The following is an 11,657-nucleotide window of genomic DNA, read 5'->3' as shown; positions in this document are numbered from 1 at the left end:
TATAAATGCATTTTACATAATCTGGATTTACCAACTGGACAGCCAGTTGGCAAGCTGGTTGGCTGAAGTTTTCCGCCTCTTAAATAAAATGAATACTGAATGAAATGATGTAAAATTCAAGAGAGTAAAACACTGAGGGGAGTAAACAGCACTGCAGAGGTGGGGGAGAGAGTGTGTTATTGTAACTGATAAGTAACAGCATGTCCTGTTATAGAATCAGAATCAGAATTTTAAAAAAGTATTTATCCCAGTGGGCAATTAAGTTGACAGCTCCCATAAATAAATCAATAAATTCAACAACATGGGACAAGTCACAACTGTGTAACACAAGGTCACAAAGCAGCACAGTAAACAGTCAACTATATAAGCAACCGCACCAGCTGGTGTGTTCACCAACAGTCCCTGCCAACTTCCAGTCTGAACAGGTCCTCAGTCCTCACAATGAAAAGTCATCTTCCCTCAAACACAGAACCTTTACTTTGTGCTGTGACTGTTTGAATCAAAAGTTGAAGCCTCACTGAACACACCATAGACTTTACAGGCTGAATGGTTGTGGCAAGTAGAACACACTTTGAAGAGAAAAACAACTGTAACTGGAGGTTTATACTGAAATGCTTTACACTGAGATCTCAGTGCAGTTTGTAGATTGTAGATTACTATTTCATTTCCTTTGTAAAGGCACTGTTCTTAAGATGAACTCTGGATAAAAAGGCAACATACTATGTATGTCCAGTGCTTTTTTTTTATCAGGTTGGGGAATGAGATGTGTTTCTAGACACAATAATGCTATATTTATAGACTCTCTCTTGAGGGTGACTTATGATATACAGAGCATTTTTATAAGCCGCTCTTTGAATGCAAGATGCTTACTCTCTGCAGCGAGCCTCTCCTCAGAGCATGACAACAAACATGTCATGGAGATCTTGGCTGCTGAACCCAGACCTCTCCATAAATTCCAGGCATGCGAACCCCTCTACCAAAACCACATTACTTGACAATGAAAAAGGCACCACGGCAGAAAACCCAAGGCATATGACCTGCATTAGAATGGGGTATGTTTCCGATAATGCGTGAAGAGGAATGTGCAAAATGAAAGGACGGCTGCTGCACAAGTAAAAGGGTCATTCTGAAAGGAAATGTGGAAGTTAAAGGGAAAGTAATTCCCTGCATGCTTAGCCTTATTAAATATGTAGCACAAAGGAAATGTGCTCTCTTTTACTCTTTAGCCAGACCCCCTCTGGCTGTCAACCAAGTGATGCCCACAGCTTCTTACATTTTAGGTAGAAATCCTAAAATGTGCAGCACGCCCTCACAGACGGGCAATTCTTCAGAGGGGATTATGATATTCAAGACATTTTTGCCGCTGAGTTTCCTCCCCTGACCTTGACCATCCTGAGGCTGTCATCTCAAATACATACTCTGCCTTGTTCTGTACACACATCCTCTCCTTTCCTTCCCATTGCTTTAAATATTGAAGATGGATAATGGCGTTCGCCTTCTCTCTGAGGCCGGGCAGAAAGCACAGGCACAGAGGAGCAGGCCCACACTCGTGTATAAGCACACGCATGTCTTGGCACATGCCACGGAACACAGGAGGAGGAAGACACAGCATCGACTCAACCTTGTTTAAGTTTTCCTTTTTTATATAATATCAATAGTTTTACCCCATTTCTCCTCCCTGATAAGTTTTGTCATGGACCAACCAGTTTCTAAAACCATCTGACCACTATTACACTTGTGTGGTTACACTACACTCATACTCAGCGGGTTAGGAGACACCACTGTGAAGACATGCCTTCTCCAATACCACTGCGTTTCCCTCCCATTAAATCAGTAATGACAGCACAGATGTTGCATTTACAACGTGAAATAAAGTGCTGCTTGGCGTGATGGCATTATCTCCACACCAGCAGTCTTCACACAGCACCTGAGCAGCACTGATGTAAATCGAAATTCTTTCTTAAAGGAATAGTTCAACATTTTGGCAAATTGGTCCATTGCCATAATCCCTAGGAGTAGGTTCGTTACTTTTAATTGTCGGTGCAAGCTGTTTTTAGAACAGTGGAGCAGAGCCGCGAGCTGCTCAGAGCTACACTACTGAGGATAATGGGAGTTCTTGGTTTCCCTCGTCAAACTAATCAAATACACAATCCAACAACTCCAAAACGCTCTCGTGGACAAGTGACCTGCACATTCACCACGCTATGAGATAATAACGGAACATTACAAGACGGAGTTGTTTTCGAGGCAAATGCAGAGACTGCTTGTCGAAAAACTGCCCCTGACGGGAACTTGCATCAGCGGTTTTGCATTAATTTCCCCCAAAAACAGTCTCGTAACGTTCCGTTATGATCTCATAGCGTGGTGAATGTGCAGGTCACACCTTGTTCACGAGAGCACCTACAAATAAAGGTAACAAACCTACTCCAAAAACTATGGGATTATGGGTCAATTTGCCAAAATGTTGAACTATCCCTTTAAAGTAATTTACTTTAAAAACAAACAAACAAACAAAAAAACACTCCACTATTTTACATGGAACATTAAATCACAGACAAACAGATGTTTGAGGAAGATTGTTTTTTTTATTATACCTTGATATGAGATTTTCTTTAAATGGCGCAGTCAAATGAAAGAATACATTGAGTATTAAATCTTCCTGCAAAAACAAAGGCAAAGGTTCACAAAAAACACAACATGACATAACAAGTGATAGCCGTACAATCAGGCCAAAACAAATACAGTAACAAGCTGTCAATTAATTCCTTTTTATCATAATATCGTCCAAAGAAAATATCTTGTGTTGAATAAATAGAATTGTAAACTTACAGATTCAAACAGAAGTCTTAGCTGCTTGTTTTTTCTTTTTTTTTCTTTACTGTAAATAGTGCAGAAAAGTGGTGCTCAGAGTTTGGGAAGACTTTAGAGAGTTGGTTGGTGGTGGTGCTGGTGGTGGCATTGTGTGCGACTGTGAGGGAAGGAGGGATACACGTAGCGGAGGGACAGATGGAAACACATGGCCGGCCATCTGCACGGGCGACAGGACTGCTTTGCCTTGACAGTTTTTCTGCAGTTCAGGTAGTTTGGGGGAGTTCTGCTGGCAGGTAAACACCGTCCTCCAGGGGAAGAAGACAAAGTAAGCATCGACGACAGCACCTCAGCAGTAACTAACATACAATATCTCCATTAGATTATCCCACACAGAGACTGTAGAGGGAAATAACAATCATCAAATGCAGCGAAACACTGCGGTATAGTAAATAAAGATCAAACGTTACAGGGGGCATTGAGACTGCTTATCGGGGGCATGGTGAGATGTCAGTGTGGGGGAATCGTGGACGTGTTGTGTAAGTTACGAGGGGGGGTGGGGGTTAGGTGTGACCGAACGGGGCCTGTGTGTTCAGGGGTCTTTGGACGATGACAGCGTTGGCCAAGTCCGCCTCTTCCAGGCTTAACTCTTTGTCGCTGAGCTCTCGGAAGGGGAGTGACGTCGTCAGGATGAAAGGTGGGCAGCTCCTCTGGCAGCGCGCCACAAAATCCTGAACATCACTGATCCTGGAAAATAAACAGAATCGTATATATATATATATATAAAAAAAAATACACAGACAGAAATATTCCCTTCTGAACACGTCGTTTCGCCGGCGAAGCATCCCCACCGACCAAATACTGTACTCCCTCTGAACTGCTATACGAGTATCACCATCTATTATTAATGGCGACCCAGCATACACAAGTGATCCTATGGCGGGCCTTTACTTCACACTCTGAGGCTTGGAGGGGTTCAGCCCTCTCTATCCTTTAGCTACTAACCCTGTTATATAAATGCTGCATCAGAGTTACGCAATGTCTCTCTGGGGATTTTATAGATCTACTCCAATGCTACATCTCAGATTATGTTTTCTGCAGCCCCATGCACTGTGGCAGGGGATATAACATGCACCGTGCCTTCAGACTCCACAAGACTAAAACAAAGCATTATGTAATCCTCAAACAACCCCCCTGCCCCCTCCCCTTCCTCACCACCACCTCCCGAATAGAACCAACAAAAATCTTTTGTCATTCCTTTGAACCACTTCTACCCGGTGACGCTTGAGATTATGGGATTTAGAGACAGCGGAGCATGAGCGAGAAAGTGTCTTTACTACGCGCTTATTATCTGACGGCGTCACGCGCAAGGATTGAGATGTGTTTTGGCCTCCACATCTCGATACTCACCGATGCGATAGGTTAAACCTCTGTACCAATCTCCTGCCGTCGGCCAACCAGATCTGCAGCGATGTAACGGGAAGGGCGTGGTCTAGTGTTACCATGGGGATAGGAGGAGATTCTCCATCCTCGTGCACAGACGGTGACCTGGCCACCACTCTGGGTGCAACGCTGGGAATGGACAGGGAATAAATAAACAGATTAAGAACTGGTTACAAGTGCAGTATACACGTCATGGTTTATATACATTGGGTGATTTTTTTCGGATTTTGATGACAGCTGCGCATGGATGGAGAAAATCTCACACTACAACATGTTTTTGGATTCACTGGGCAATTTAGTATTCATGCAGTGGTGCCTGGAAATACCAAGGCTGTCAATTGATCAGTGTGTCTGTCTACTTAGTCATCCTCTCAAGGATGCTTCCATACCTGGATGTAGAGGGACACCTAGTGGTATAAAACAGCAAGTAACTGGAAATTGGACACTTCACATTAAAACAATACAATAATGGAAACTTACATATATTTGTTTGCTAAATAACCTCTACTTTACTTATTTTGAAAATACTTATGAACATATTTACTGATCTGACATTCAGGTTTTTACTTCCTGTTGCTTCGGTCCCCTATCCACAAGCATTTTTTTCTTCTTTGGGGTTCCCTTTTATCTACATTTACTTGTCAACTGTATTCTTTGTGTATCATGTTTTTCTTAGTACATGAATAAAACACCTGAATCTGAATCTCTTATCTTACTGCAGCGGTAACCTCCTACCTGCCAAGTCGATATCCTCGGCCACTGAAAGGGTGAAAGGCCTTTTTCCTCGGAACATAATTTTCCTCTGTCAGGTCCTCCACGCTGATCTCCAGCTCCTCCTCTTCTGCTCTGCTCTCCCACTCGGTCGGAAGCTCCCTGGGATGGATTTAAAGATCAGCCTTGTCTGGTCAGATCAATCAATATGAAAAATGAGCCCTAACGAGCATTATGCTTTATCTATCTCATGTCGTCTACTAGCGGAGCTAATTTTCCTTCTGGCGACTAATGGGGTCTGACTGCAAGGTCGAGCCAGTGGATCAAAACAAGGACGTGACGCCACACGTGACTTACATACAAGGTTTGGCTTGGTGTACACTATACATTTTTATGTCAGGTGAAATTGGTATTTCTAAGAGGACAAAGTTAGACACCACTTTGAGAGAAATTAAATCGGAATATTGGTCAACTATAACAAAAACATAACTCAAGGTTTCCCATGCTTTCTTCAATATCACATGTAGTGCTTTTAGGGCCCTAGTGTCTCAAATTCAAGGATCCAAACACAGCATAGCTCAAGACATGAATCAAGGTTACTTACTGTAACAACACCAAGATTATTTTATTAATATAACTAACAGACTTTACAGAAGTTCACAGACCATCAAGATAAAAAAAAGGGCTTGAATACTTCTCAGCTGTTATGGTGATGGCAGAAGATGTGGCTTCCAACTTTATATGCACATATGTTAAAATAAGACTAATCCCAAGGCTTTTTTTCAAGGCACTCTTTAAAAAAAAAACACAGGAAATGCCAGCAAGGTTAAAGTTAACTTACCCCCTCTTGATTGAATCCAGGAAGTCTTGGTTCTCTGGTATGGAGTAGCTGCGAAACTCCTCATCGTTTACAGAGAAGCCGTCCTTCCACAGCCTCACCACCATCTCCACCTGGAGTGAAGGCAACTACATTAGTTCTGATCGGCCTGAGTCCCAGGGGTAAATGTGTGGTAAATGGCAAATGGACTGTACTTATATAGGCTACAATAAGCTAGATTCACTCACCCATACACACATTCATACAGCGCTCAATCCTATAGCACTTGTCTACCATAGACACAGACTGACCGATGCACAGGCAGTATGGGGTTCAGTCTTTTCTTCTCCACAGCTGGCCAAAGGCTTGTGCTACTGTTATATGAGTGTATTGGTATTCACATCTGGAACATCACTGCAAAGCGCTCTCCCTAACTAGGCCACCATATCTTTTATCATAAAGGAATTTAATACACTCTTAATTATTACTCATTTATTTTTGGATAATACATTCTTTATTGTATTTATACAAGATACCAGACCAAAACACATTTAATTGTTAACAATTTCAGAATATAGATCACTGGACATAATTATGTTTTCCTGCCAAGTGCCCATTTACAGAGACTTGGCCCTGGGGATTTAGTGGGGTGAATTTGTTTCTGACCTTTGATGTCCCTGAGGCATGGTAACAGATCTTCTCCACCTCATCGAGGAGATCTTCCACTGAGAAACTACGCCTCATTGGAGCCTCCTCTGCATTTTCTTCACTGACAACCCTTTAAGAAATGGACACATGTGTAACTCAGTCATTACATGCCTTATTGAGCCTATACCCAGCAGACACAAGGCTTGTGTTGTTTACTGTCTGATTTGCTTCTGTCTGGAGAAATATTAACTTGCAGGAATTAGACTATAGGATTTATGGAGTCTTTTAAATAAAATGTGTGTGTGTGTGTGTGTGTGTGTGTGTGTTTTAATCTTTTAAAAATGCTGTGACGTACCAGTTCTCATCTTTCTCATCCCCCACAGTGTCAATCTCTTTCATGACGTCCTGTGTTTCCCATCTAAAGAGAAAATAAACACATTGAGATAAGTGGGCAAGGCAGTGGGGTAAAAACCAATTTCATAGAGGAGATTCACTGGGCCAGAAGAGCTTTAAATACATCTATTTTGAAAATGACCTTTATTAGCTCAGCGACTAATGGCGTGAATTTATTGACTAGTATTCACATTATCGGTGTGTTTTTTTTAAATGTCGAAAACAGATTCAGCCCTGAACGATAAACAACCAAGCAGCCTGTAGCATTATCGTTAATTATGCAGCCCAAGTGGGCGTCGGAGAGAGCCAGCGACACAGAGCGTGTACATAATACAGCATGGATTATATACACATAGACATACAGTGGATGCTCATTAGCATGCGCGTATTAAGGTTAAGGTTAAATACTGATTTACCAGTCCGTATTCTGTCGGTTAATCCCAGGCTACACATCTGCAGCCATAGGTTTCGGCCCAGTGGATCTTCTGCTGAGCAATATGTGACGCAACAGTGCCGTAATTCGATCCCTGCTGTCGTGATGATGTTTTGCTGCTGAGCTCAGCACAGTCATTTGCCACTGTACACAATACAGAATTAAATAGCAGGGGGAAGACACCTGAGACACACATCTATCTATCTATCTATCTATCTATCTATCTATCTATCTATCTATCTATCTATCTATCTATCTATCTATCTATCTATCTATCTATCTATCTATCTATCTATCTATCTATCTATCTAATTACAGTATTTTCGCCTGTATCATAAACATATTTTCCCTCTGTTGTATTTGACAGTTATTTGCATTGCAGTAAGGCAGATGGACTGTAGGCTACTTGTGGTGTTTTTCTAGTCTTAGGAAGCATGGCTGTTTTGTTTTCATTTATTTTTCTTCACCTGTAGCCTTTGTAGATCTGTTCTTTTATCTGCCATTGTTATGTTCTAAAAAACAAAAAGAGGGCATTATGTCGCTAACTGCACACATCTCTGTATGGGTATATTATACATTATACTCTTGGATGTGTTTGGTATATGTAACAATATTACATCTATCTATCTATCTATCTATCTATCTATCTATCTATCTATCTATCTATCTATCTATCTATCTATCTATCTATCTATCTATCTATCTATCTATCTATCTATCTATCTATCTATCTATGTGTATTTGACAGTTGTATGATGGTAACACCAAGTCTGCCTGCCTCTAATGTTTCACAAAGACATGTGTTCAGGGTGGTTCAGGGTGGGGAATGTTGCAGACTATCTATGCCTCCTGTTTGCCACTTGATGCACATCCACAAGTCACACTAATGCATCAATGAAGTAATACCTATTAAATTAGTAATTAAATAGTAATAGAATGCTACTCTTGTCTTCAGTTATCACAGATGCCTTTGACACCCCCACATAACAGAACATATTGCTGTATAAGCTTGATATGCCGAAATAAAATAAATTCATTCATTCATAAGGTTTCCAAGAAAATAAATAGTTTTGACAATGCATTTAGAGAAAGAAACATAGCTTGAACCAAAAACATGAAACAGATGGCTAACACAGTTGCATCTTCAGTGAAGCCAGATATAGAAGCACACACACATACAACCACACAAAGGTTTGGGTGTGAGTAGTGACACCAAAACTGAGGTTAATGGATTCGTCAGGGAATCTGGAGGAGATCGCTAATCTGGAAGCTCTTGGAAAAAATGCTTTTTTTAACTTCATGGGATAAAAAGGTTTCTCAATTAGCCACAGCTGCAATAGAGGCTAAATCTCACACACACACACACACACACACACACACACACACACACACACACACACACACACACACACACACACACACACACACACACACACACACACACACACACACACACACACACACACACACGGATGTCTTTTGGTTTAACTTGACAATGTGAAATTCTGGTGGATGTTTCAAAAATCATCCCAAATTTCTCGGATGTGGGGTTCAAATTCAGTGGTAAGAGCAATTTTGACAACTGCAAGAGGGGCGAATAATAAATGAGACAAGCGTTAAGGGTTCCATTAAAGAACCACAAAGTTTGATAATCATCAATAATCAATTTCTATGTAATGATCAAAACACTTTCTAAAGCATTTCCCATAAATTATACACTGTTCACTCGCATGTGTTTTCTGCCAGCTTCAAACCAGTGCCCCTTTATTCTTAATGGTTCTTTTCCTCTCCAATCTAATAATTATTAAAAAACAAATAGCCTAAAAAAACAAGAACAAAAACGTAGTAACGAGTCCATAAAGCTAAAAAAAAACATGATAGGCTATCTGGAGAATACACTACTCAAGCTCTTAAAAAAATATATCAGTTTTTCTTTTTTCCCCTTATTTATACTTTAGGGACTTGTGTGTGCTTCAAAGTTAGTGAAGTGACTTTATTTACCTTCTCTAAATCGTGTGTTCCCTAGTGGTCACTGTAAACACTCCAACCGTGAAATGAAAATTGCAACTCATAATAACGTAACTTACTCATCTGTATTGACCATTGTGGGGTTTTGTCATATTTGTGTTGTGTACATATCATAAGTAGGGTAGTAGTTCATGTTGTAGTAGTAGTCCAGTCAGCAAAAATTAATGCACCTGCCAAACAGACCAACATCCACTTGCGAGAGAGAGAGGAGGGTTGAGAGAGATACAGAGTGAGAGAGAGAGAGAGAAATGGCGCCTCGATGCTGCGCTCACTGAGGCAGTGTTTGGAGCCGGTTGGAGAAATTCAGTAAGGGCAGACAAAAGAAAAAAAAAGGAAAAAAGAAAAAAAGAAACATGGTGAACACAAGGAAAAGCTCACGGCCAGGGAGCGGTCCCTACATCTCCTCCAGGACTAGGTCGTCGTCGAGAAACGAGCGAAACTCTGAGGAACATGTAAGCCGGTTTCTTTTCTTTTGCCGGTGAGCTAGCTGCCCCTGCTGCTAGTTGGCTAGGTAGCCGTAGCCGTGGCCTCAAGGTGCTCCGCATAATACACGATTCACAGACAAGTACGAGCAGTGCTGAAGTTGACACCTGCCTGGTCACGCAGGTACACAATGCACCAAGTGAACACAGCGGTTGGTGCTCGTGTCACTGGCACGAGACGTGTTGTGCAGCTGTCAAATGACAAAGCTAGCGGTGGTAACTCCTGGCTAGCCCTAACTTGAGTTCCCTTTGTGTTTGGCAATTTTTACCCGGCTGACTTGTTTCACCATTGTCTCCGCAAATTAGCCTCGTAAATGAAGACAGATGGGATTTTCATACGAGGCTATCAGCAGTTCGTCATGTCACCGTCCTGCTCGTATCGTCGTGATTGTTTTCTCCAAACGACGAAGAGATAAAGCGATAGTTGAGCTAACGCTTGTAGGTTACAGCTAGCCCGACAGCTAGCTTACAGTGGGGGAAGGGAGTCCAGGTTCACAACAGTTGGCTGGCTCAAGTCCCGTATTTAGCAAGTCTGAACTTGGTGAACTTTGTGTTGTAAATACCCCCAAAGACCCCTTCAGCCTCTTTTTACTACACATGTATAAAAACACTGGTATTGTGTTAAATAGTTTGATATTTTACTACTTTTTTAGAAATCTACACTCAACTATCAGCATTAGTTGTTGCTCTAGTCGTCTGACCTACAAGCTGTCTGACAGCCTTTGTCTCAAATGTAAACACTGAGATTATGCAAGGCAAAGGGCTCTGTGTTTCCGCACTATTTACGATTATTATAGCACTTAACACAGACGGACAGCATAATTCAGCGATCTGATAATTTATAGAGTCATTAGCACATTCTTGAGTTTTAATGGGCTATTTGGCTAAGGGTTTTTATACTTAGTTAAATTGTGGTTCCAGAAATTCGAGTAATTCCTGGCTTATATCCAGTCTTGTGGATTGCAAGCCAGACTAACTGATGACACATGGAAATGCAAGCTGTTATTAAAAAGCTATAGAGTGATAAACCTTACACTCTTTCATGATTTAATGCGTTATTTTCAAGAATTCCGATTGTTTTGCACAAGAAGCTTTCAAAGCTGCCCCTTATCTGGAGATCTGTTGCTATAACTGACCATTGTTGTGTGACTTTGTTCCTCCTAAAATGATTCAAATGAAGAATGACTTAAAGGTGCAAGTGTTTGGCCACCTCTGTCCGTTCCATTTATCTTGCACCTCTTCGTCTGTCTGCATCTGTCTGTCCAGTCAGTCAGACAAACCCCTCTGCAGGCATTGCAGACAGTTGCCTATGACAACAGTAAGATAGGCATTCATATCAACAGGGAAGTTAAGCTGTGAAAGGCATTAGCATCAAGGGCATATACATATGTCTGCTTGGTGCTGTGTTGTGAATTTAGAGAATTCACTGAGGAGTTTGACACAAGGTGTCTTGTCTCATTAAAAGACTATAAATTTGATCTGTACTTGAGCATTTTGGTCATGCTTGCTAGTTATTTGCTCAATATTCCTTTTCCCTCCCTTTTCTTTAAACAATGATTGACAGTGTGAAGTGTTCACACAGATATTTGCAAAAAGGCTATTGATATTCTCTTGTTTTCGTTGCTTGCTTGTTCTGATTGCTTACCACTTCTGCCTTCTTCCCCACTGAAATGTTGATGTGCTGTTTGTTTGACAGAAGGACCCCAGTAGTGATGTGAGCAGCCCCAGCAGCCCCCGATTAGCTCCCCCTTCCAAGCGGACACGGCGGCAGACCGCCCGTGGGTCCAGCTCTAGCGATACCTCCCCATCCCCTCAAGCGAAGGGCCAGAGGGTCAGCTGGGACATTCCCACCTACCGCACCAGGTCAGCTGCCGGCTTTTGTTGCACTCGTCTC

General features: G+C 41.7%; 2 protein-coding genes across 2 annotated transcripts in view; one reads left to right on the top strand and one right to left on the bottom strand.

The window, feature by feature from the left end:
* Positions 1–2,565: 2,565 nt before the first annotated feature.
* Positions 2,566–7,321, bottom strand: ubxn2a (UBX domain protein 2A). Its single transcript, XM_085770599.1, has 7 exons — positions 7,237–7,321; positions 6,783–6,845; positions 6,446–6,557; positions 5,804–5,913; positions 4,987–5,124; positions 4,219–4,380; positions 2,566–3,555 (listed from the first exon to the last, which is right to left on the bottom strand). The coding sequence occupies exons 2-7, from the start codon at positions 6,824–6,826 to the stop codon at positions 3,372–3,374; spliced, it is 750 nt and encodes a 249-aa protein (XP_085626725.1). The 5' UTR covers positions 6,827–6,845; positions 7,237–7,321; the 3' UTR covers positions 2,566–3,371.
* A 2,150-nt stretch (positions 7,322–9,471) lies between these two features.
* Positions 9,472–11,657, top strand: part of atad2b (ATPase family AAA domain containing 2B) — an 84,063-nt gene continuing 81,877 nt past the window's right edge. The window contains exons 1-2 of the mRNA XM_085771179.1: positions 9,472–9,733; positions 11,460–11,626. Of these exons, the coding sequence (XP_085627305.1) occupies positions 9,635–9,733; positions 11,460–11,626 (266 nt within the window). The 5' untranslated portion in view covers positions 9,472–9,634. The remainder of the gene's footprint in view (positions 9,734–11,459; positions 11,627–11,657) is intronic.

This window comes from Trachurus japonicus, chromosome 24 (genome assembly GCF_045865225.1).
Source record: "Trachurus japonicus isolate A0001 chromosome 24, Traja_1.0".
Taxonomy (NCBI): domain Eukaryota; kingdom Metazoa; phylum Chordata; class Actinopteri; order Carangiformes; family Carangidae; genus Trachurus; species Trachurus japonicus.
The sequence above is the reverse complement of the archived record's forward strand: the minus strand, read 5'-3'. Positions and strand labels throughout refer to the sequence as shown.

Excerpts from the sequence above, each read along its gene's own strand:
- ubxn2a (XM_085770599.1), bottom strand. The coding sequence starts at position 6,826 with ATGAAAGAGATTGACACTGTGGGGGATGAGAAAGATGAGAACTG. Across the intron at positions 5,914-6,445 it reads ATGCCTCAGGGACATCAAAG|GTGGAGATGGTGGTGAGGCT; the intron begins GTCAGAAACAAA and ends CCTTCACTCCAG. Across the intron at positions 4,381-4,986 it reads CGAGGATATCGACTTGGCAG|CGTTGCACCCAGAGTGGTGG; the intron begins GTAGGAGGTTAC and ends GTCCATTCCCAG.